The 27,308-nt window shown below is 37.1% G+C and overlaps 1 protein-coding gene across 1 annotated transcript; it reads left to right on the top strand.

The window, feature by feature from the left end:
• Positions 1-230: 230 nt before the first annotated feature.
• On the top strand, positions 231-12,532 carry FUNDC1 (FUN14 domain containing 1). Its single transcript, XM_027534088.1, has 5 exons — positions 231-432; positions 1,139-1,295; positions 4,774-4,849; positions 9,214-9,342; positions 10,968-12,532. Exons 1-5 carry the CDS (start codon positions 405-407, stop codon positions 11,043-11,045), a joined length of 468 nt encoding a protein of 155 aa, XP_027389889.1. The 5' UTR covers positions 231-404; the 3' UTR covers positions 11,046-12,532.
• Positions 12,533-27,308: the final 14,776 nt, after the last annotated feature.

Below are 27,308 nucleotides of genomic sequence, written 5' to 3'. Positions count from 1 at the left end.
AGTAAGCTGGTTTTCGTTTAACCACCATGTGACGCCCCCTCCCCTCCAGCCCTGAGGCCCTTTGAAACAAAATATCAAAAGTTAGCTTCTGGAAATTCTCGAGGGGGAGGGGTGGGAAACCAGCGTTGCGGAGGGCAACTGACTACAACTCCCACAAATCCTTGCGGGCTGGTATCCAACCTGTCTCCCCCCTCCCCCCTTCCTCGCGCCCCTCTGCCCTGCGCTTGCGCGGAAGGCCCTGCGCTTAGAGGAGGGAGCGGGGACAGGACTATGCGCCTGGAGGAAAAGGAGGAGGAGATTAAAAAAGAGACCATAGACTTCCACCTGGGCCTAGAGCGGTTTTTAAAGTAGGGGCGAGAGGCGGGCGGGTTGGGACCGCCTCAGTACAGGCCGCCGGCGGTATCATGGCGACCCGGAACCCCCCTCCCCAAGGTGAGCGGCCGGGGCCCTAAGTAGTATCTTAGAGGCGGCTCACAGCTCTCGACCTTGCTTCGGGCTCGCCTCTTCCTTCTCCTGTCCCAGGGATCCTGGGGGCTCCGTTTTCTTGAGGCAACCTCTTTGAGCACCTCTTTTAGACTAGACCTCCCCTCCCCTTCTTGGACCCTCGCCCTCAACACGGCCCCACCTGTCTTACCTTCACCTCCCTTCCTATCCGTCTTCTAACGTTTAAGTCTTGCTGTTGAAGTCATTTCTTCTTGCTGGGCCTCTCGGTTCGGCCAGTGGAAGACCCCCTTTTGCTCTCACTGATGAAAATGGACCCTGCACTGACCCTGAACCTGAGATTTGAGGGTGACCCTTCATGCTGTGAAACTGACCTACCCGCTGAGATTGCGGGAGACCCTGCTGTGAAACTGAGCCACCCCTACAGAGATTTGGGGTAGGGGTGTAACTGTGCTCGGCTGTGTAACTGACGTTGCCCCGGCCCCCCAGGCCTGTGTCGAGCTCATTGGGAAGGGGATGCTAGGCCCTTTACGCTCGAGGCCCTAAGTCTCAGAGATTGGGTTTAAGAAACTGTCTACATCTGGGCGTTTTTAGGTGTATGCCAATGTAACAATGAATTTTAAGAGATGAAAATGTACACGACATTTTTAACTTTCAGTTGACTGAAAATGTGTTGCTTTCGTTTTCTGCTTTCAAGAATATGAAAGTGATGATGATTCTTACGAAGTGTTGGATTTAACTGAGTATGCCAGAAGACATCACTGGTGGAATCGAGTGTTTGGCCACAGTTCCGGACCTATGGTAGAAAAATACTCGGTAGCCACCCAGATTGTAATGGGTGGAGTGAGTGGCTGGTGAGAACATCCTTTTTTTGTTAAATTTCACTGGGAGCCTGACTGCTGCCCTTTTGTATCTGGGCCAGCTACGTACTCAGTCAGTGGTTTTACAATGTTAATCCCAGAAGAGCTGTACCTTGAGACTTTTCTCGGTGATATGATTAGTGTAATCTACACTCAGACTCTTTGCTGGGTTTTGGTGATCATCCTCCTCCTCATCCTTCCTTTGATTTTGTTTTTTGCATATTCCCCCCCTTCTCAGATTTAGCAGATGTAGTGGATCTGATTCGGTGCCAGTGGGTAAAGAGGGAAAAATATAGAAGAGAAGAGTTAATTATATGTAAATAATTTTTACTTGTTCGGTTGAAAACCCTGTGAGAACTCCCACAGTAAAACTAATCTACAGGATTATCAGCCCTGTGCAAAGCAGTGTAAAATTCTCAGTAAAAATTACTGATTATGATACAGATGGTTCTGTTAATTTTTGTACTTTGAAGAAGGAGAGTTGTAGAACATTGGGTCTTTGTTGGAATTCAGTGCAGTTCAGTCGCTCAGTTGTGTCCGACTCTTTGCGACCCAGAGATAATACTGTGAAGTACATTAAGGGGGAGAGGTTAATAAGTATTAACCTCACCAGTTAACATTTCAGATCACATGATTATATAATTGCTACTGTAGATCTAATTCTGTTATTCTTAGACTAAAAAGATTAGCCAAATAACAAGGGTCAGAAAGAAGTTTGACCCTTTATTTTGAAAATGTTCATGACCCTAGAGAATTTCTGAAGCTAGTGGGTGTGCTTAACCTGTGAGTAATCATTTTTTTTCCTTAGATTCTAGGTTAAATTCATCTTACATTAATTTAAATATTTACATATTTAAACTTGATAAGTATAAAGTGTTTGTTTTAATTTGTGTTTTACTTGCACCTTGGAACAATGGTGTGCTCTTTTATGCCTTTTTTTAACGCCTTTTTTAAATAAATGCCATTTTATGGTAGAGACATTCACTGTGAAGATTCTGTGATGAAGAGGTACAGTATTTATTCATGATGTGTACTTACAGTGCTGCTTATGAAAAAAGCCTGCAGTTAAGAGAGTTGCCTGGTCAGAGCCCTGGTTATTCAGATGATTCTTCTCAAGCTGGTTATACTTTGATGCCCACAATTCAGGGCCTGGCCTTCTACTTAAATAAGCTCACAGTCTGGTGCCTTGGGTGATTGGTTAATGTGAGTCCAGGCCTAGAGCCCCATCTTGAAAGAGACTAAAAAATAATTGAGCAGTAGAATTAAATCATTGTGTGTTTTCTTCTTGTAGGCCAAACTTGGTGAGAAGCCCCATAATTGGGAGAAGTTTGCTTGGAAAGCCTAGAGACAGAACAGAGGACATTAGTATACCGATTGTAATTTCTCATACCATCAAGCAAAGGATAGACATGCTTGTGGAGCACAGTCCCCAGGATACTATTAAGACCTGGATGCTGCTTGGCTCCTTTGCTCCCTTTTCTGAATCTTCGTTGCTGTCTCCCCTACTGAGGGACACGTATGTTTGGATTATAGACAGGTGTTGGTCCAGGAGCTGTGTAATAGGACTCTAATATTATACAGGTGATTTGTTGCAATGACTTTACAGGGTAAAAATGTTTGCAATTTTTTTAGGGTATAAAACTGATGTCCTATTGTGGCATATGTTAGGGAGGAATGGTTAATATGTTAGCTAGTTAACAATTCAGACCAATTCAGGACTTGATTGGGAAGCTGAGGAAATTATATTTAGCTGTAGGTAGCTATGGGTTCTTGATCATAATAAAAAACTAAAACTGACAGCAGGATAGGTGGCTGCTCGGTGAGATGGGAGGTGTGAAGATCAACCAGGGGGTCGTTAGTGTGATCTGGAAGCAAGGTAGTGATGCTTTTGAGGATGGAAAGAAGACAATCAAATAATGTTTTGGAGAAACTTGGGTGTATAGAATTGGCCATCAGTTGGACCGCAGAGGCAATGAAGAAGGCAGTCTGAGATGAGCATGAGGTGAGAAGCCTCGAGAATACTGCCATCACTTAGAAATTGGGACTTTAGCAACAGGTGGTTTGGTTGGAAAGATGGTGTTTGCTTTGGGACATTTTGAATATGTGGTTCTGGGTGGCAAGAAAAGCTCGTCATGTAATTGGAAATGTACATTTTCCATTTATGAAGGTGTTTCCTCAGGCTTAGTTTCCTCAGGCTGTTAGAACAAAGCACCACAGCTAGGTAACTTAAAATGAGAGGAACTTATTCTCTCACAGGTCTGGAGACCAGAAGTTTGAAAAGTGTCAGCAGGGTTGGTTCCTTCTTGGAGGCTCAGGGAGAATTTGTTCCGTGTTTCTCTCCCATCTTCTGGTGGTTGCCAACAATCCCTGACATTCCTTGACTTGTAGACGTGTGTGCTCAGTTGCTAAGTCATGTCCAACTCTTCATGACCCCATGGATTGTAGCCTACCAGTCTCCTCTTGTCCATGGGGTTTTCCAGGCAAGAATACCGGAGTGGGTTGCCATTTCCTCCTCTAGGAAATCTCAATTTTGCCTCTGCCATTACATGGCTGTCTTCCTTCTGTGTGTCTCTATGACATATTGGATTTGGGGCCAACCCTACTCCAGTATAACCTCATCTGAATTAACTGCTTTTGCAATGAATTTACTCCAAATAAGGTCACATTCTGAGGTTCTAGGAAGGTCATAGATTTCAGGGGTGACACAGTTCAACCCAGTACAGAAGGCTGGATTGGAAATCTAAGATTCCTTTGCACGTTGGATCTGGAATGCTGAAGGGAATAATGAACTCACTGAAGGAGAGAATCAGAAAAGAAGTATGGGTTAACATCCTTACAGGATAGATGAGACAAAACAGGTTTAATATAGAGATAGAAATAGATAAGGGAGCCATGAGAAGTGTGGGCCAAAGTATAGTCATGAAGGTGGACCTCTTGCTGGACCTTCACGGGTAGAAAAGTTTTAGATATGTGGAGCTAGGTAGAAACCCCGAGAAATGGGGATTAATAGCTTGAGTAAGAGTGGTGACCTGTTTGGAAACTGATTGGATTGGAGTAGAAGGTTTTGGTAGAGTGAGAGTTGGCTAGATGTGTGGAACATCTTGACTACATTAAAAAAAAGCCCCACAAAACTAAGCATTTTGTTATGAGGAATTTCAACTTAATACAACTGTAGAAGGAAGAGTATAGTGGACCCTTGAGTACTCAACATTCAGTTTCAGTAGCCAGTCTTTCCCCTGTCAATTCCCTTCTTCTCTTCATCCCTTAAGCACATCTCTGACAATTTAGACTGTGCAGTTTTGACTAGTCTGTATAACTGAAAGGAAACTGAGGATTTCTGAGCAGCTGAGGAACATGGTCAAAAGAACTGGGAAGACATTAAGATTTTATTAGGAAAGCAATGAAAACTAGAACAGAGAGAGTTTAGTACATCATTGATTGTTTTCATCCTTTGCCATTTCTTCCACTAAAGGTGTGCGGGATTTTTGTTCCAGAAAGTTGGAAAACTTGCAGCAACTGCAGTAGGTGGTGGCTTTCTTCTCCTTCAGGTATGTCAGAGCTTTCAGTCCTTGCCTCTGCTTAACAAGTAAACATTTCATCAATAGCATAACCTGTTCATACTGACAATTTAAAGCATATATTTAAAGTTCACACACATTCATACACAGTATATGAAAATCAAAAAGTCTTTTTCCTTCCCTGTTTCCTAGTCATTTTTCCTTCTCGGAGGAAATTGCTGTTAGCGATTTCTAACATGTTTTTTAAAACTAGGAGACCATAATAATACAGAAAGTGGAAAAAAATAATGGTCTTAAAAATAATTTTAATAATTAAAAAAAATAACATGTTTTTTGAAACTAGGAAACCATAATAATACAGAAACTGGAAAAAAATAATGGTCTTAAAAAATAATTCGTAATCCTATTTCTGAGGCAAGTTGATTTGAAATTTTAGTCCTGTTTATGTTCCTCTAAGTATAACGTTCTGAGGTTGTTTATCAGGATGTTATCTGGCATTCATGTCTGTTTGGCATATATTTTGCCCAAAATATCATTCCCTGAAGATCAAATGTAATCCTAAAATTGAAAAATCTCTGGGAATGCGTGTTAGCAACAATTTTGAAGATAACAGAAATCTGTCAGGTTTTGAAAATGATTGATGGTCATAGCAACCAAAATCTGACTTCAGCACCTAGCCATTGATCATGTAATAACAAGTGTCACTGCCTGATGTACAGAAGGACTGAATTCATATGTATTTAGGACGGATTTTCAGTTTTTAACTAAACAGTTTAAAAAATTTATATATTTTTTCTATTGATGGTATTATTAAGAGTAATTGCTTATCTCTTGTAAAAGGTAAAAATAAATAATTATTCATATTCTAAATTTAGTCCTTTGGATGTGTATGCCAGTATTTGTACAAATAATTTTATTTAAGCTGATTTTTTACTTCAGTTTATATAGAACCAAGAATTAAGTTATTTAGTTATCAAGAATCAAGATAGTTAATTTTATAGCTGTTTTGAAAACTCAGTTTCAAAAGATGGAAAAGGATACTCTACCAAAGCAGAGTTCCCTAGAATATTCACAGATAGAATTATATATTTCAGTCTACTCTGCATGTCGTTTATCAGAAGTCCATTTCAGCCCCTCCAAACCCATGTTTTACGGTTGCCACCTTCTACTTCATGTTTAGTCCAAGTAATGTTTGAAGTCCCTGAGTAGAAGATGGAACCTCTCCGCATCAAATCAGTTTTTCCCACAAATATGACTTACCTTGAAAGCTCAATAGAAGGAAACAAAGACAAAAAAAGAAACAAATGGCTTTTAGGCTAATTACCTTTTATTTAGTCTTGCTTCCACATTTTTTATTACCTTTACTTATATTTAAAGCTCAGGTGTTTCCAGTATATATTTATCACACTGCAATCTTAAAAAATAGACAGTTGGTATATAAATCTTTTAAATTCAGTTTTTTTTTTAAGTTGTACATGCCCATAATTCAAAGGGTCAAGTACATGTGTAATGCTCAATACAGATTAGAATAATCCTCTGCCTCCCTCACTACCTCCCCATTTTTCCTCTCTTGAGGCAACCAGTTTGAACTATTAGCTGATTCTTAAGGTATTTATTTCCTTTTTCCTAACTAAATTAATTGGATATTTCTTTATCTTTCAGTTTGAGGTATTCACTGTTGGCTTCCCATTAGGGAATGTGGGAATTTAGCTATCATTTATTGAACTTCTGTGTGCCCCAACCCCCACATCATCTGAGCATTGTTATTTCGTAATCGTGTTAGATCATTACCTGGAGGTCACTGAGCTTCTGGATTCTGTAAGTTAATGTCTTTAACTATGTTCAGGAAGGTTTTGGCCATTATTTCTTTGAATATTTTCTCCTATTCTTTTTTTTCCTTCTGAACATGACTCTGACTGATGCATGTTAGGCTCTTTGATAAGGTTCTGAGGTTTTGTTCATCTGTTCTTTTCGGTCTTTTTTTGAAAATTGTATAATTTCTAGTGATCTAGCTTGAAGTGCACTGATTCTGTGTCATCTACCTTCTGCCATTTATCCAGTGAATTTATTTCAGATATTCTGTTTTTCAATTCTAGAATTTTCATTTCTTTTTATATTTTTTCTATGTTTCTGATGATAATTTTTATCTTTTCATTGATTACAAGTGCAGTTTCCTTTACCTCATTGAGCACAGTTAAAGTACTGCTTTAAAGTCCTGATAATTTCAGTATATGGGTCATCTCAGAGTTGGCATCTGTTGATTTTCTTTTGAGACTAGGCCGCATTTTCTTGCTCTATTGTATCAGATAACTTTGAATTTTATTCCTGAGCATTGGGAATGTTTTGTCATGGAGAGTCTGGATTCTGTTTTATTCCTCTGAAATTTGTTAATGTTTTGATTTTAGTAGGCAGTTAACTTGGTTAGACTCAAATTGCAAACTCCATTTCATCTGTGGTAGAGAGTGGCTCAAATCTCAGTTGTTTTTCTTTTTTAGCCTTAGCCGGAGTACTTCGTTATGCCCCATGGATGTGTGGTTCAGGACTTGGGTAGAATTTACACATAGAATTTGGGGCTTCCCTTCTCTAGCTGTGTCCTTTCTGGCAGCTGTTCTTCTCCTGGGCTCTGTCCTCTGGTTCTTCAGGCCAGAAAAATGGCATGTTCTCTATTCAGCTTTTAGCTACCCTGCAACTGCATCTTGTCCTTAAGATAAAGCCAAAAAAATGGTCAACTCACCTTATATTGGTTTCTTCTTACAAGTTTCAACTCCTCTTTAAAATCTGCTTCCTTTTATTATTCTGGAGCCCTTGTATTTTAACCAGGGTTTATAGTTGCTGTCTATGGGAGGGACCTTAAGGTTCTTCATCACTTCTGTGTCTGTAACCCAGATTACCATGTAAGATATTGCCAGGAAAACCTTTCACTTGCCATTTGTTTTGATTATCACTCTGTTTTGCTGAGGCTAGAGTTAGAACTGATATAAGGTGAATAAATATAGGAAGAAATGGAGATAAATAGATTCTTCTCTGGAGTCATTCACAGTGAAAATGGAACCTAAGATTCCTAGCCTATTTATATAAAGTCAGATATTTTTATAATTTGAAGTATTTTATGTGTGAAAGTCCAAGTTGCTCAGTTGTGTCTGACTCTTTGCGACCCCTTGGACTATATAGTCCATGGAATTCTCTAGGCCAGAGTACTGGAGTGGGTAGCCTTTTCCTTCTCCAGGGGATTTTTCCAACCCAGGGATCGAACCAGGGTCTCCTGCATTGCAGGCAGATTCTTTACCAATTGAGTTATTTCATACTTAAAGTGATGCATTAAGGGATTACAAAGAAAGCATAAACTTGGTAGAAGTGATTTATAATGGTATACAATTGTTTACTACTCTTGTGATTCTTTACATGTTGATTGTACTGTTTGAAGGGATGACTTATTGTACTGGCTTACACACATGCTATTGTTCCTGTTCAGATTTTGCTGTGTCTCAGTAGCACCATATGAGACATCAGGGTTAGTAGGCATTTAGCTGTAGTTTTATTAAAAGTATTTATGACATAAAATTTGTGTAGAGCATATCTTCTTTTATATTCCACTTTCAAAAGCAGTTACCAGAAAAAGTATTCTTTTTTTTTTTTTTCAGAAAAAGTATTCTTAATTTGACTGAAGAGTCTGAGTTAGTGAAGAGAGTTTATCAAGCTACTTTAATGACCTAAAAACTGATTGGCTACTGATCTCTTATATTAATCATCTGTTTAATTAAGGGTACTTTTTTTTAATTAGCTGTACAAATTCAGTAGTCTCTGCCTTTTTAGCTAATTCTTAAATTCTAAAAATTCTGATCAAATTATAGAATAGTTGTAATATAATTTTTGGAATCTTTTGCCATTAAGTACTGTACTTTTCTTAACATAGTGTTCATCACATCTAAAGAATTAGGTATGCTTAAGTCTGTTTTCCCTAATGGACTGTAAGCTCTCTGAGGGTGGGGACTTTTGTCTCCCTTGTTCTTGGCTATAACTTGGAGGCCTAGAACAGTGCCTGGCACAGAATAGGCGCTCAGTGTGTGTTAATGAATAAATTAGTGAATAAATTATGCTCTGTTACACATAAGCTTCATACATTTCTTGAAATCTAAATATTCATATAGGGGCTTCGCTAGTGGCTCAGATGGTAAAGAATCTGCTTGTAGTGCAGGAGACCTGGGTTCAGTCCCTGGATCAGGAAAATCCTCTGGAGAAGGTTACCCACTCCAGTATTCTTGTCTGGAGAATTCCATGGACAGAGGAGCCTGGAGAGCTATAGTCCATGGGGTTGTAAAGAGTTGGACATGTTCATATATTGTATTATCAACCTAGTTGATTTAAAATTAACCGTTTTTATTACATTTTTGCAGATTGCCAGTCACAGTGGCTATGTGCAGATCGACTGGAAGAGAGTGGAAAAAGATGTAAACAAAGCAAAAAGACAGATTAAGAAACGAGCAAATAAGGCAGCACCTGAAATCAATAACATAATAGAAGAAGTAAGACAATGTATATTTTTGGCTCCTTTTTTTTTTAAATGGATCTCAGCAGAAAATGTGACTAGGGAATGTGGTCTTTAAAAAAAAGACTGGTGTTTCTGGTCATGTCTAGAGTGTTAAGTAAAATTTGGGATCAAGTCACCATTTAAAACACTCATTTTTTTTTAGTTGTTAACTAAAGCTACCTATTTTTTTTTTTGAGGTGGAATAGTTTGAAAATGTATATATTTTATTTTATTAATATATTAGTTTTATTAATATTTTATGTATATTTTGTGTTTTATTCTTACATTGTTTAGAACTGAATTGAATGATCCTTTGCTTTTATTTTAATTCTGTCCTTTTACTTTCTCCAACTTCTATTTTGAAAAATTTTATATCAGTTGAAAAGTTGACAGACAAAAACAGTAAATACCCAAGTACTCTTCACCTATTCACCAGATTGTTCACATTTCACATTTGCTTTGTGTGTGTGTGATTTACCCTTTTTATTCCTGAATTATTTAAGACATTGTGTCTTTTTATTCTTTAATACTTCTGTACATATGTTCAAAGAGTATGGATATTCTCCTATACAATTACCCTTATGAATCCCCACAAACTTAATGTGATACAATAGTATTTCTTAATATACAGTTCATGTTAAAATTTTATATATTTCCCCCCCCCCCAATTAAGAATTGCATATTGCATTTGGTGGTCATGTCTCTGAAGTCTCCTTTAATTTTAAATGGTCCCCTCATCTGTTTTTTGTTTTTCTGAATTTCATGACATATTTTTGAAGTATCTAGGCAGAGTATCTCACAGTCTTGCTTTGTCTAATTCCTTCTTCATGATTTTATTTGGGTTAAACATTTTATCAAGGTGTTATTTTTCTGATCCTGTATATTTTTTCCTACTGGCTAGGTGGACTGATGGTTAATAAATATCATTGTGCATGCTGTGGGACTTTATTAATCATCTGTGTCAATAATTTGCTGAATGGACTGTTTATGCCCACACTGTAGGGAGATTTCTTTTTATCTGTGAGAATTTTGCTGCCCATATGCCTGTTATCTCAGAAGCAAGAAGCTTCTGGGCCTGGCTGGGGGCTCTAGGCTCCTTTAGTTTGTAACAGACAACCCTGGCATCTTGCCTGATGGTTAGTATCTGCAATAGTAGGAACACAAGAATTTTTGCTGAATATTTACTTAATTAAGGAAAACATCTGAAAAATATTACTCAGCTCTGGATTTAATAATGAAGAGTATTTTTAAAAATTTGTTATCTTTTTCTTATTATGGTAAAATATATAAAACGTAAAATTTACCATTTTAACTATTTTTAAGTGCACAATTCACTGGCATTAAATATATTCACACTTTCATGTAATCATTACTACCAGAACTTTTTCATTATTCCAAATAGAAACTCTAACCATTAAGCAGTAACTCCTATAATTAACCTGTCTCCCTAGCCCTTGGTAACCTCTGTTCTACTTTCTGTCTTGATGAATTTGACTATTTATATAAGTGCAAATTATAATAGCATTGTCTATTTTTGTCTGTTTTATTTCACTTAGTGTTTTCAAGATTTATCCATGTTGTAGCATGATTCAGAGTATTTTTCTTCAAACTTTATTTCAGGCAACAGAATTTGTCAAACAGAACATTGTGATATCCAGTGGATTTGTGGGAGGCTTTTTGCTAGGCCTTGCATCTTAAGAATATGTTCTATCACAGTGAAGTCACCTCTGAGAAGAGAAGTGGTGGTGACAAGATGGTCTCATCATTACACATTGACAGATTCTCCAGGAGGACAAGAAACAACTAGCTGGACAATACCCAACTCACTGCTTAGCATTTTGCCATCTGAAATTTAGCAGACTAGTATCTGCTATAAAATAACCTGTATGGTATATGGATAATAGTATCCCTGAGCAAAACATGGCTTTCATTATTTTTCAAGAATTTGTGTTTGTTTAAAATTTGAATATAAAACACTACTGTTGGATGTAGATATGGAGAGAAAATGAATTGTTGGATGTATTCCCCAGTAAAATATTATCCTCATTTTATTTAAATAAAATGTTTTCCATTGTGCTTTTTTAGTATAGTGCCAGTAATTAAAACTTTGTATTATAGCTTCAACTGTAGGGCTGACATTTTTTTTAAGATATGTTTGCAGTAAACTGAAGAACTGTAACACATTTTGTGGAAGGATTTGCAGATAATAGAATTATTAAAGATAGTAAGCAAATTTAATATCAATTTTTAGGTTGCTTTTTCCTACAGTTCTTATTTAATAACTGTAGTAAACAGTTTCAAGAAATGCTCTAGAAAATAACACATTATCTAAAGCTCTTTTTTGTTTTTTTGATGTCTGTAGTTGTAAAAATACCTTCTTGTATGTAAACTTCTAAATTTTTTTATTCATTTGTTTATCCTGGCAGCCTGGATAGAATTAATTATTTTGAGACTACATAGAGTTGGGTCACTGATTCATTTTATTAACTTCGAGTGAATCTTGTTTTTCATTTTTAAAAATCCTATAATACAAAGAGGTAAAAATCACTTGGCAAAACCAATACAATATTGTAAAGTAATTAGCCTCCAATTAAATAAATTTATATTAAAAAAAGTTTTTAAAAATTAATTAAAGTATTTAGTAGTATAGTATGGATTTAAGGCTTCAGGTTTGTCGGTAGCATTGTGTTGATTGAACACTAGGCCAGTTGACTTGTTTCTCAGGACCAATATCACAGGTGGCGCAGTGGTAAAGAATCTGCCTGCAACTCAGGAAACACAAAGAGACTTGGATTTGATCCCTGGGTCGGGAAGATCCTCTGGAGAAGGAAATGGCAACCCAGTCCAGTATTCTTGCCTGGAAAAATCCATGGACAGGAGCCTGGTGGGCTACAGTTCTAGGTTAGAATTGGGAAAAAGCACAGAACAATGGGTGTAGGAGTCTTCAGGTTGAAAAGACTTGTGATGTTCAGACTAATCTCCTTTTGATAGGAAATCCTTACAGTATTTTGTGTGTATTATAAGCATAAGGCATTTCATACTTTCAAGGTTGTTCCAGTCTTTGTCCTTTCACCCTCACGAGACTCCTTAAAATTGAATGTGGGATTGATCTTTATTTTCTTCTTTTACTCTCATTAGCGCCTCAGATAAAATGCTAAATAAAACTCGGACTCTCTTACTATGAAGTGATTTTGCTTATAAATACTTAATTTTTCTTCTTTGAGCTTTGCTCTGTTTCTTCCTTGCCTAGCTTTTCATTACTGTGAAATTAAAAGGGAAAAGTACTCTCCTTCGGTGGAGCCTTGGCTGCGCTTCTGTGCTCTGTCTGCCTGATACCTTTCATTTGATGCAGTGAGGCAGGCTACTATAGGGAGCTCTAGTAGCTGGCTCAGTTTGTTCATCTTGGAAATATAAAGTGTCTCTTCTCTATGTGATTGGGGAAGTGGGGGGCACAAGAATGACTGCCCTCAAATGGAGACTAAATATTCTTATATGAAAAGTTACATAATAAAAAAGGAGAGCCTGGCATATGATTTAATGGCAAATGAGTTGTAACAGTAACTACTTTCAGAGTCCAAACATGAATGAAAAGTGAAAAACAAACACCTCATTTTTACCTATATATTTCCAAGTATTTTTTGATTGCTGATTTATATACCAAAGGCAAAATATTATCAGTGCTTTCCATACTGTCTCCTCTCTGTTGGTGCCCCTGATTCTGCCTCTTGTCTGCACTGTTACCCCATGAGGTTGTATGCTACTTGATGCAGTCATATGTGGTGTTAATTAATCTATAACTTATGACACACCCCTGTGTAATGCTTTGCTCGTATTAGGTATCCAGCCAGTGTTGTGAATGAGTATGTGAAAAGCACATTACTGTGCTAGAGTTAGTGTTAACCTATAGGAAACCTCTGAAGGTTCTGAATCAAGCTCCATCAGAAATGACTTGGTGGGGCTTAGCCTGAATGAAAAGCCTATGGCCTGCTGTTGTCTAAAATGAGGGTTTTTATGTTTGAGGGCACAAAGGTTTGCAAGACTTATTAAAACTTGAGTATGTGGAATATAGATATTTTGTGGCTTAGACTTTGGAAGATATATAAGGACATTTTGACTGATAGTTGTTTTTTTTTCTTTTTGGTCTCACCACACAGCTTGCAGGATCTCAGTTGCCTGCCCGATGATCGCACCCATGCCCTAAGCAGTGAAAATGTGGAGTCCCAACTGCTGGGCTATCAGAGAATTCCCCATTTTGACTAATTTTTATTTTTTTATTCTTAGAGCTCTCCCCAATTTCCTGCACAAAAAATGATTATTTTTAATGTTTTCTTAAATATGCTTATTATAGAAAAATACATAGCATAAAAATATATAAGATGTTGATAATGTATATCTAGATTATCTGTATTTTGGTGCATAGCCTGTGGAATTTTTTTCTACATACATATGAACACGTGTATTTTGTATAAAAATTGAGTCATAGTTTATACACTTTTATAAATAGCTATTTTCACTTATAAGTATCTTTTTATAATAGGTATATTTAATGGGGTCACAAAGAGTCAGACACAACTGAGCAACTAAGCACACACAATAGGTGCATTTATGATGACAGAAACATTTAAGTGTCCACACTCATCCCCTTTTATGAGACAACCATTATGAGAATTTCTTTCTGCATATATTAGTTTTTTTGGTCCAAGTTTGGATAGTACATATTGGATGGTCACTCTGAAAGGTAAGGAATTTGGTGCACATTCCCTGTCCCCTTCCCCTTTTTTTTGATTGCTAATATGTTTTTAGTTTTTCTAGTAGATGCCTTTATTACTGTAAATACTATGCTTTTTCTATCCTAAGTTACCAGCTTTACAAAATACCTGTTAACTTCCTGTTAGTAAAGAAGAGGAAAATTTAAGTGCACCTCCTCCCTGTTTCCTCTGGCTTCCTGATTTTTGTTAAATTATTACTTTTAATGGTACATTCAAATGATAGGATTCTATACAATTATTAAGAGGAGTGTAGAGCTATATAAATTGATCTAGAAAGATTCACTTGTTAGTGATAAAATCAGGTTACAAAAAGTATGACCCCACTTTTTAAAAATACTGCAGGTGAGCATAAGTGTGCACACAGATCATAGAGGCTATCCTTGAGGTTAGTATATAGGATTTTCATGTTGTATTTTCAACATGTTTGTGTCATCTGAAGTGTTTACAATGAGTACATGTTACTTTATAGGTAGCAAAAGTTGTTTTTTTAGAACCAGGAATCAATAGGTTATTGCTATTTTAGGGGGCTATTTCTGCTTTATTCAGTGAATGTATTTTTTAAGTGATTTTTGTGAAAATAATGCAATAGTTCACGAAGTCAAGTGGTATTTGACTAATTCCAGTACCTTTCTTCCATTTAGTGGCTCTTTTCCTACAGAAGTTTCAATTACATTAGTTGTTTTTCTTGGTATTTACTGAAACCATATTTCTTGGACTTTTTTTATGATAAATAACTAGACTTGGACTTCCTATTATGGTAGATGTTGATTTAGCTCTATAATACTTTTTTTTCCCTATCTTTGTAGTAGCTATTTATTAAATTTCTACAAAGTTTTATATATTGTGACAAATATTGTTTACTGTTGGATAAGGACACAATTTTCTATAGGTTCATTTATGTGACTGCAGCCAGAATCCAGCATTAGCCTGATCCTGCAAATAGCTCTGCAGCATGAAGGGCCCTGTGGCTGGCAGCATAACATCCCCTCCTTGCCCCCAGGCAAAGATGTTCATGTCCTAATCCCCTGAACCTGTGACTACTTTAGGTTACATGACAAAAGAAGGAAGGTTACATGACAAAAGAAGGAAGGTTGCAGATGGAGTTAAAGTTGCTAGTCAACTGATCTCGAAGAGGTTATTCTGGTGGATCTTGGTGAGCCCAGTGTGATCACAAGAATCCTTAAAAGAGGAAGAAAGCAGAAGAGCATCAGAGAAAGTGATGTGACTATGGAAAAAGAATGATCAGGCAGATGCTGTTGTGGCTTTGAAGACTGAGGAAGGGGGCCAGGAGCCAAGGAAAGCTGGTGGCCTCCTGAAGCTGGAAAAGGCAAGAAAACAGACCACCTCATTGCTTCCAAAAAGAGGCACAGTCCTGCTAACACCTTGATTTTAGCTCAGAGAGACCCACGTTGGATTTCTTACCTCTACATCTATAAGATAATAAATTTGTGTTTTAAGCCACTGTGTTAGTGATCATTTGTTATAGCAGCAATAAAAACTAATACTGGCATCACTTGAGTTGTGTCCTCTTGTGGCAAGAGAGCTAGTTTTTTGTATTCCCCAATCAATCAGGCACTGGCTGCAGTCTGCCCTTAGGGATTAGGCTGTATAACCTCCAGGCTAAAGAGGCAGTGACCTGCGGAGAGCAACTTTCATTGAGAATTGTGTGATTGTCAGCCATCAGTGGTTAATATACAGCTGGATAATGAGTGTATTGGAGGACAGAGGAGCCTGGCATGCTGCAGTCCATGGGATCACAAAGAGTTGGACACAGCTTAGTGACTGAACAACATGTGGGTGGGACACCAACAGTCCACTGTAGTGGGTAAACCTAAACCACCATTGCTTGTGTAAAGCAATAGTTAAATATTTTCTGGAGTTGAAGGAGGGAGGGTAGACAGGGAGGTTGAAGGGCAATAAATGAACTGAATTGAATTGGGAAAGGAGTATGTCAAGGCTGTATATTTGTCACCTTGCTAATTTAACTTATATGTAGAGTACATCATGTGAAATGCCTGGCTGGAAGGCTCACAAGCTGGAATCAAGATTGCCAGGAGAAATATCAACAACCTCAAGTATGCAGATGATACCACCCTAATGGCAGAAAGTGAAGAGAAACTAAAGAGCCTCTTGAAAGTAAAAAAGGAGAGTGAAAAAGCAGGCTTAAAACTCAACATGCAAAAAACTAAGGTCATGGCATCTGGTCCCATCACTTCATGGCAAATAGATGGGGAAAAAAATGGAAACAGTGACAGATTTTATTTTCTTGGGCTCCAAAGTCACTGCAGACAGTGACTGCAGCCATGAAATTAAAAGACACTTGCTCCTTGGAAGAAAAGCAATAATAAACCTAGACAGCATATTAAAAAGTAGAGACATCACTTTGCTGATAAAGGTCCATCTAGTCAAAGCTATGGTTTTTCCAGTAGTCATGTATGGATGTGAGAGTTGGACCAGAAAGAAGGCTGAGTGCGGAAGAACTGATGCTTTCAAACTGTGGTGCTGGAGAAGACTCTTGAGAGTCCCTTGGACAGCAAGGAGATCAATCCTAAAGGAAATCAACCGTAAATATTCATTGAAAGGACTGATGGTGAAGTTGAAGCTCCAACACTTTGACTACCTGATGTAAAGAGCTGACTCATTGGAAAAGACCCTGATGCTGGCAAAGATTGAAGGCAGGAGGAGAGGGGCAAAGAGGATGAAATGGTTAGATGGCATCACTGACTCAATAGACATGAATTTGAGCAAACTCCAGGAGATGGCAAAGGACAGGGCAGCCTGGCATGCAGTCCATGGGGTCACAAAGAGTCGGATATGACTTTGCAACTCAACAACAACAGAACTGAAATATTTGTGTTCTTAATGCAAAGTCCTCGTATTATTCCAAAATGTATTGATTAACCTCACACTTTGAGTATTCATGCTTGTTAAAATTTTAAGAGCAATCCTTAAGTGAATTACTATTAGTTGTAGATAAATATATTTCAATCGTACAAATAAGCAATCTAAATGAAGGCAGGAAAGGAAGAATAAAGAAGCATAGAGAAAGCAGAGTAAATAGGAACCATAAAAGATGGTAAAAATAATATATATTAGTAATCACACTTCAAAAGGAAAAATGAACAGAATTCACAATGTGATTCTATAAACATCATTCTATATAGACTTAAGTAGTGGGATTAGGGGCACAGAAAAGGAAATGTTTATAAAATTTCACCATTTGGTGGAGAATTCTCCAAGCTTCAGGATGTAACAAAGCCTCTTTTAACTTTCCTTCTAATCCCCCCATCCTCACCCCTAATCTGGAACAAACTCAGTACCTACTGTTTGTACTGTTTCAAACAGTTCCTACTGTTTCTTTTACATCATGTGCTCTTTCTTGGATTACTTATATTTTGGTTGAACTATTTTCTTGAGTAATTCTTATAGGTGTGGGAGGTAAACTTTTCGAGTTCTTATATGCTTAAAATATCTTCTGTTCTCATACAATTCAAGATTGACAATTCTTTTCCTTTAGAATTTTGAAGACATTGCTCCATTGTATTCTACTATATGATGTTGCATGATGTCAGTCTGATTTTGAACTTTCCTGGGTAACCTTTTCTTTTGTATTTCTTTTCTTTTGAAAGCTTTGTAGATTTTCTTTTATCTTGGGGGTTTGAAATTTTATAAGTTTTTAAAAACTAAATTAGAGAACTTTAAAAATGCATGTTAGTGTCCTTTTGCTGTGTGTTCTTGTCATTACAGAGAATATACATAATAGCTAGCATTTAAAAACCAAAGTCAGTGGGGAGGATCTAAACTCACACCATAGACTGTGAGATTGAGAGCCCCCAAATAAGTGCTCAGTAAATATGAGAGGGAGGGATTCAGAATCATGGAAATGAAACAGTTTTTCTTTCATTATATGCAGCATTCTCTAGATCCTTTCAATTCTGAAGATTCAATTTGCTTCAAGCAAATTGTACTTTTTAAATAGACTTTATTTTTTAGAACAGCTTTAGATTTATAGAAAAATTGAGCAGACAGTACAGAATATTCCCATATATTTCCCTCAGACCCTCCATTTCCCTTATTATTATTAACTTACATTGTTGTTACTAAGTTGTGTCTGACTCTTTGTGACCCCATGAACTGCAGCATGTCAGGCTTTCCTGTCCTTCACTATCTTCTATAGGGCTTCCCCGGTGGCTCAGCCTGTAAAGAATGTACCTGCAATGCAGGAGGCTTGGTTTCGATCCCTGGGTCGGGAAGATCGCCTGGAGAAGGGAATGGCTACCCATGCCAGTGTTCTTACCTGGAAAATTCCATGGACAGAGAAGCCTGAGGGTTACAGTCCATGGGGTCATAAAGAATCAGACACGACTGAGCGAGTAACACACATAGACACCCCCCGCCCCCAACATCTTACATTTGTGTTGTACATTTGTTCCAATTAATGAGCCAGTCCTGGTAAGTTGTTATTAGCTGATGTCTATATTTCATTCAGATTTAGTTTTTAACCTAATATTCCTTTTTAAAATCCAGGATCCCATCCAGGATATCACATAACATTTAGTTGTCATGTCTCCTTAGGCTCCTCTTGAAGTGACAGCTTCTCAACTTGTGTTATTTTGATGACTTGGACAGTTTTGAGGAGTAATGGCCAAGTATATTGTAGAATGCCCCTCTATTGAACCTTTTCCGATGTGTTTTCATGATTAGACTGGAGTTACAGGTTTTGAGGAAGAAGATCACTGAGGTGAAGTGCCATTTTCATCATATCCCATCAGGGTACACCTCAATATGACTTCTCACTGCTGACGCTGACCTTGATCACCTGACTGAGCTAACGTTAGCTTTCTCTCTTTTGAGCGTTACTCTTTCCACTTTCCACTACTGTATTCTTTGGAAGGAAGTCACTATGTATAGTCTACACTTAAGGGGGGAGGAATTATGCTAACTTTTAGTATGGAGTATCTACATAAAGTATTTGAAATTCTGCATGGGAGATATGTGTTTCCTCCCTCATTTATTAATTAGTTCAGTCATTTATATCAGTAAAGATTCATGGAGACTTATTTTGTACTTTGGGCTCTAATCCAATATAACTTTATTTTCTTGTTCTTATTGTTCCAACTTTAACCATTGGAAGCCCTTTCTGTTGGCTCCTGTGTCCCTCTGACATACCCCCATCAATGTGTTTAGCAAATTATATTTTAATAGTAATTTTTATTATTTCTTCCCCAACATAGTATCTATCCTCTTATTTCTGGAAGATTGATCAGTTAGATGGAGTGCCTAGATTTTCCCTTCATAACTTTTTAATATTTTTCATCTGGTTTTTTTTCCTGTATATTCTGGGATAGTTCCTTCGTTTTATTTCCAGCCCATGAATTTTTCAGCTGGTTTTATCATTCAGCCTATTAGTTAAAAGCCTTAGGTCAGTAATTATATTCATTCATTCATTCATTCATTCATTTGCTAAGAACCCTTTTTGTATCTCTGGTTGTTTCTTTTTCATTGCAATCTGTTTTACTTTTTGTATTTTACTTTTCTTTTGTGGGACTAGTTTTTCCTTCAAGACCTGGCAACTCTTGACTTTCAGTTTATATTTATGAATAAAAAGATTGTTTTGGTTAATATAGATAGCTGGAGTGGATTTTCTTGGCAGCCCTGCAGGTCTGCTTTCCTGCACTGCTCCTTTGAAGAGGAGTGGGGGCAGGTTCAGTGTGAGGCCAAGTTGTAGCAGCAGGAGGCCTTATTTATAGATTGGTGGGGGCAGGCAGTAGTAGGCAGGTTCAGTTCCATGGAGTACTTACTGGAAAGCTACAGGGATAGAACCTGTTTTCTGTTTTCTATTCCCTGACCCTGGGATAGTGCCACTGCTACATTCTCAAGGTTTTATGCCCTCATTAGGGCTACTTAGAGAACAATCTTGGACTTTCCCAAGCAATTCTGTTTCAGATGAGGGAAAAAAGAGGCAGAGGGATAGAAAGGACCCTAATTGTCTCCATTCGTGCCACTAAAATTTGAAAACACATAATGCTGGGAAGGCATGCTTCCTCAACCCTTTTCTCAAGGCTGCTTTGGCAAGAGCCATTGTGATGACTTGATCTGTGGTTTCCTGTTCTCTGACCTCTTCCGATTCCATCTGCTTTCAAATGTCTCAAATTTCACAAAAAATTTGGTCTTTGGCACTATTATGGTTTTTAAAAACTTTTTATTATGGAAATTTCTAAACATATAAAAAAAATAGAAGGAATAATACAACAACCCCCCCATGTACCTATCTCTCAGTTTCTACATTAATCAACACACTTACAATTTTATTTCAGGTACACAGCCCCACTGTCTTTAGCCACACCCCCAATTATTTGGAAATATATGTCAGATGGCAGAAGGTAGTGAAACAAAATGGTGAACACATTGTTCAATAAAGTTCTTGGTGAAGATGAAAAAAGTGTCTCTTTTTACTTAAAAACCAAAGGAACTTTTTGGCCAACCCAATATAATTTCACCAGTAAATACTTCTGTATGTATCTGTAAAAGATAAAGACTCTTTAAAGAAAGCTATATTACTATTATCACACCAAAGAAATTAACAATAATCCCTTAATAGTATGAAATATGGGGCTTTCCCCGATTACGTCATTTTCTTCTTTTTATTATAGTTAATTTTTTAAAAATCAGTATCTAAACAGGGTCTACACATTGTATATGGTTGCCATTAAGTTTGTTAATTTTCTTTTATCGAATCCACTTCCTCTTTTTTTAATATACATTTATTTATTTTAATTGGAGGTTAATTACTTTACAATATTGTATTGGTTTTGCCATACATCAACATATATCCGCCACGGGTGTACACGTGTTCCCCATCCTGAACCCCGCTTCCACTTCCCTCCCCGTACCATCCCTCTGGGTCATCCCAGTGGACCAGCCCCAAGCATCCTATTTATTCATTGAAGAAACCAGGTCGTTTTCCTATAGAACTTACTTCATTTTAAATAGTGCTGATTGTCTCCTTGTTGTGTCATTTAACATGTTCTTTTGGCCTCTATGTTACTGTGGTGACCCAAGGAAGAAAGAGCAGATAAAAACCAAGGAGGGTCTTGGAATGGAGGAATGGAAAAACCAGACCCTTATTGTCCTTCCCTCTCCCATGTTGTAACTATTAATGGATTTCAGGTCCTCCTGAACAGTAGAACCCGCCTCCCCTCCTACCCCATAGGGAGAAGGTATTTGCCTTACTCTTCCCCCTACCCCTTCATCCAATCAGCAAATGACCTGCAAGACCCCTATCCCACTCCTTGTACCCTGGCTATAAAAGTGGACTAAGGACCCCTGTTCAACATCGGTTCTCCCTTGAGCTGGCCCGCTGTTCTAACAGCGTCTCCCATTGTAATAAACTTTATTTCTCTCTCACTCTGTCTCATGTCTAGAAATTCTTTTCCAACCCACGCCCAGACCACAACAGTCACCTGTAAACCGACAGTTAAATCAACAGACATAATTAGATTCAAATTTGATTTTTTTTTTTTTGGCAAGACTAGTTCATAGGTAGTGGTATATTTGGGCTTCCCTGGTGACTCAGATGGTAAAGAATACATCTGCAATGCAGGATATGAGGGTTTGATCCCTGGTTTGGGAAGATCCCCTGGAGAAGGACATGGCTACTCACTGCAGTATTCTTATCTGGAGAATTCTATGGACAGAGAAGCCTGGTGGGTTACAGTCCATGGGGTTGCAAAGAGTCAGACACAGCTGAAGCGACTAAGCACACACACAACACACAGTGGTGTATACTTTGCGTTGTTTGGCAAGAGGTGACACATAATGTCTGCTTAGTTCTCTTTAGGAAGCATTAAAATTGGTCAGTAGATTCAAGTGCCGCCAGCCTAAACCAACCATTATAAAACTTCCCATCAGCTTATTACATAATGTTTGAGCAGCTATTAATAATGACTGCCTATATCTATGATTTTGGGATAACAAAATAGTGATGTTATAAGTTCATTATTTGTTCTTGAACAAGTAATTTATGAGCTTGAATTCTTTTAGGAAAGAAGAACATTTCCCCTTCAACTATTCAGTTGTTTTTAGATTTACTTAATTATATGAAAGGCAGGATATGAAAATTTACATAAAATGGATTAAGTTTTCAAAAAACACAATTTATGAAAATTTACTCACAAAGATACAGAGAATTTGAATAAAACCTGAAGATTCTTATATTTTTTAAAGAAATCGAATCCACAATTTAAAGCCTCCCATAATGAAAACTCCAGGCCCAGGTCACTTCAATGGTGAAATCTTTCAAAATTTAAAGAAGAAATAACGCCAGTCTTATTCAAACTTTCCAAAGAACAGAAACAACAGAAACACTCACAAACTTATTTTATGAGGCCATCATAGCCTTAAAATCTTAATCTAACAAGGAAATTACAAGATGAAAATTAAAGTTTAATATCTCCCATGAACATTAACTCCAAAGTGCTAGAAAAAAATTACAAATCGAATCCAGCAATTTGTTAAAAAGGACAATATGTAATGACCAAGTGGAGTTCATTTCAGGAATGCAAGTTCAGTTTAACATTTCCAAATAAATGTATTTCACCTGCAGGGAAAAAACTACATTATCACTTCATCAGATGTAAAAGAAACATTTAATGAAATTAAACAATTATAAAATACAGACTCTCAAGAAATACAGACTCTCAAGAAACTAAGAAGGGAACTTCCTCAGTTTGGTAAAGTGTATCTACAAAAAGTCTACATCATACTTAATGCTTAAATATTGAGATCATGAGACCAGGAAGTCAATTTTAAGTGCTTCTTATTCAACTTTGTACTGGGGCTCCAGCCAGTTCATCATCAAACTTTTGGATTTTGCCAATCTGATACGTGAGAAAAGGTATCTTTGTGTAACTTAATTTGCGTCTCTTTTATTACCATTGAGGCTGAGCATCTTTTCAAATTTAAAGCCTATTTGTATTTCTTTTTCTTGAAATGTGAGTTCTTTTCTCTTATCCTGTGGAGCAGGATGGCCTTTTAGTCATCTATTTTTAAACAGATACTTAAAGGAAATTAAACCTTTATCTGTGATGCAAGTTGCAAATATTCCTTACTTGCCATTTGTCTTTTTCCTTGGTTTGTGATAATTTTTTTGGCATGCAATTTTCATTTTATAATTTTATGTGGTCAAATAAAACAATATAGTTTTTTTTCTTGCTTCTGGGTTTTGAATCCTAGTTAGGAAAGTTTTTCTACATTCCTGATTTATAGAAGAATTCACCTATAATTTCTTCTGGACATTTGTGGGTTAATTTTTTACTTTTAAATTTCTGCTGTATTTGGAATTTGTCACATCACATTTTATCATTTTCTACATAGCTAACAAGCTACTCTACTACTATTTATTAAAGGTCCATCTTTTCTCCACTGCACTGAGATGCCACCTTTATATGCCAAGTTTCCATATGCAGGTGGGTGCATTTATGGATACTCTGCTTATGTGCCAATGTGTGTGTGCATGCTCAGTAGTGTCCGACTCTTTGTGACCCTATGGACTGTAGCCTGCCAGGCTCCTCTGTCCATGGGATTCTCCAGGCAAGAATACTGGAGTGGATTGCCATGCCCTCCTCCAGGGCATCTTCCTCACCCAGGGATCCAACCTGCATCTCTTATGTCTCCCGCATTGGCAGGTGGGTTCTTTACCACGAACGCCACCTGGGAAGTCCTATGTGCCGATACTCCACCTTAAATTATTGAGGCTTTATAATATGCTTTTTTATACACTTTATTTTTTTTCAGATGGAAATACAGAAGAATGCTTTATTATTTGAATTGGAGAGATTATTCAAAGGAACACAGAATGTGTATATATATACGTATATATATCATAAAGAAAAAAATGGTAACTACATCAACATTCAAAAAGTTTGCTATCATAAAAGACATCGTTAAAAAGATTTAAAAACATTTGACACATTTATAGTATACAAATGTTCTAAACTACATAAAGAGCCAGAAATCACAATGTAAAAGACAACAGGCAGCTCATTAAATAGTAACCTTGTTAAACTTACCTTGAATATTCATTGAAAGAACTGTTGCTGGAGCTGAAGCTCCAATACTTTGGCCACCTGATGCGACGAGCTGACTCATTAGAAAAGACCTCAATGCTGGGAAAGATTGAAGGCAGGAGGAGAAGGGGACAAGAGAGATGGTTGGATGGTTGGATGGCATCACTGACTCAATGGACATGAGTTTGAGCAGGAGATAGTGGAGGACAGAGGAGCCTGGCGTGCTGCAGTCCATGGGGTCGCAAAGAATCAGACACGACTTAGTGATTGAACAACAACAAACTTACCAAGCATAAATACACAGAAGAGAAAAGCTTAATGGTCAAGAAATAGGAAAAGATAACCCACCTCACCAGCAATCACAAAAATGCAAGTTAATATACTATCTCTGTCATATTTCCGCCCAGTCAATTTTCAAAAAATTAAGTCTGAAAATACAAAAATTAAAGCTGACACAAGTGTTACCGGGGAAGAAGGGGTAGAATTAGATTTCTTATACACTGATGGTAGGGATGAAAATTGGTGTAATCATTTTAAGATCAATTTGACAATATCTAGCAAAGCAGAATTGTATGATCCAGCAATTTCATATCTAGATGTATTTTCCCGTTAACCTATGGCAAAAGCCACAAGGTGACATCTACAAAACTGTTTTGTGCATTTTTCGTTTAATAGATTCCTTTTATAAAGACAGTTTTAGATTTACCAAAAAAAGTGAGAAGATTATATATAGAGTTCCAGAGTTCCCTTATACCCTACACTCAGTTTGCCCTCTTATTAACATCTTACATTAGTATGGTACCTTTACTACAAGTAATCGACCATTACTGATACGTTATTATTTAACTAAACTGTGTACTTCATTCAAATCTCTTTAGTTTTTTTTTTTGTTGTTTATTTTTATTTTTTTATTTTATTTTTTAACTTTACAATACTGTATTGGTTTTGCCATATATCAACATGAATCCACCACAGGTATACACGTGTTCCCCATCCTGAACCCTCTTCCCTCCTCCCTCCCCATACCATCCCTCTGTGTCATCCCAGTTCACCAGCTCCAAGCATCCAGTATCATGCATCGATCCTGGACTGGCGACTCGTTTCATATATGATATTATACATGTTTCAATGCCATTCTCCCAAATCATGCCACCCTCTCCCTCTCCCACAGAGTCCAAAAGACTGATCTATACATCAGTGTCTCTTTTGCTGTCTCGTATACAGGGTTATTGTTACCATCTTTCTAAATTCCATATATATGGGTTAGTATACTGTATTGGTGTTTTTCTTAGTTTTTACCTAATGTCCTTTTTCCATTCCAGGATCCCATCAAGGACATGACATTGGGTTTAGTTTTCATGTTTCCTTAGGCTCCTCTTAGTGTGACAGTTTCTCAGACTTTCCTGGTTTATGAGCTTGATAGTTTCGAGGAGCACTGGTCAGGCATATTGTATAATAGAATGCCCCTCTATTGGGGCATTTGTCTGATGTTTTTCACATGATTAGACTGAGGTTATGTGCTTTGGGGTAGAAGAGTACAGAGGTGAAGTGCCATTCTCATCACATTATATAAAGGGCCCATATCAACATGATTTGTCACAGTTGATGTTGACCTTGATCACTTGGCTGAGGTAGTGTTTGTCAGATTTCTTCACTGTAAAGTTACTCTTTTCCCCCTTCATTTCTTATTTTGTCCTCTTTCAAAAGAAGTTACTAGGTACAACTCTCACTAAACAAGTGGGGAGTTAGGCTCTATTTCCTTGAGGTCAGAGTAGCTACACAAATTACATGGAATAATGTATGAGAGATTTGTCTCTTCCGCATTTATTTATTCATTCATTTGATCACTTATTTTTTTATCAGCATGAACTCTTGGATATTTATTTTCTGCTTTGGGTTATACAATGTTTTGATATATGAGAGGGCAAGCCCTTATCACTGTCTATCTTTTTCAGGTGTTTCTTGACTGCTCTTGCTTGCTTTTCCTTCCTAAAGTGCTTTATAATCAATTCCAGGAAACAAATATCTGATGTTTTTTTTCTGGGGTGGGAGGGCCGCACCCTGTGGCATTTGGGATCTTAGTCTCCTGACCAGGGATGGAACCCATGCCTCCTGCATTGGAAATGCAGAGTCTTAACCACTGGACTGCCAGGGAAGTCCCTCCTATGATATTTTTTATGGTGATCATATTAAATATATATACAGTTGACCCTTGAATAATGCAAGGGTTGGGATTGCTGAACCTCTGCACAGTTGAAAATTAGTGTATAAATTTTGACTCCCCCCAGACTTAACTACTATAGCCTACTGTTGACTGGGAATCTTATCAGTAACATTAAACAGTCAACATATGTTTTGTATATTATATTCTATATTCTTATAGTAAAGTAAGCTATAGAGAACAAAAATGTTATTAAGAAAACCATAAGCAAGAGAAAATACAATGGCAGCACTGTACTGCATTTATTGGTACTGTAAGTTTACATCAAGTGTTTATAAGATGAATTGTCTATCAGTACCTACATCAATATTATGTTATATGATACAAAGCACCAAGATGTTATATGTATTACTAACACTAGATATAAAAAAAAAAGATAATGTGAAAAAGAAATTCATGTTTATTTACAGGTGTGACAATTCATGCATTGATAGTGAAGAAGTAGTAATATGATTGTTTTATGGTAGCCTAGTATGATCGATAGATATAATTGCTTCACAGTAGCCTAGCCTATACACTAATGAATGAGTCATTGTAAAATTTTGTGCACAGAGTGTTACAGTCATATTCATAATACACTATTGGGAAAATTGTTACACCTTTTAAAAAACCACTTACCTGTGACCATAGGCTGATATGAAGCTTCTCCCATAATGAGAAAGAGAAGCATACTGCATAACAATGTAATTCTTTGAGATCAAAGTTATAAAACAGTAAGAAAATGAACATATTATCAACTTCATATCAAATATCACTCACTTTTATGGCTATCTAAAGAAAAGGCTGTCCACTGCTATGGAAGGTTTGCATATAATTCTCTACTTGTGTATTTTTGTGTATTTATTGAAAAAAAATCCACCTATAAAGTGGACCTGTGCATTTAAAACTGTGTTGTTTAAGGGCC

Source organism: Bos indicus x Bos taurus, chromosome X (assembly GCF_003369695.1).
Source record: "Bos indicus x Bos taurus breed Angus x Brahman F1 hybrid chromosome X, Bos_hybrid_MaternalHap_v2.0, whole genome shotgun sequence".
Taxonomy (NCBI): Eukaryota; Metazoa; Chordata; class Mammalia; order Artiodactyla; family Bovidae; genus Bos; species Bos indicus x Bos taurus.
Note: the sequence above shows the minus strand (reverse complement) of the source record. Positions and strands in the feature narration are given on the sequence as shown.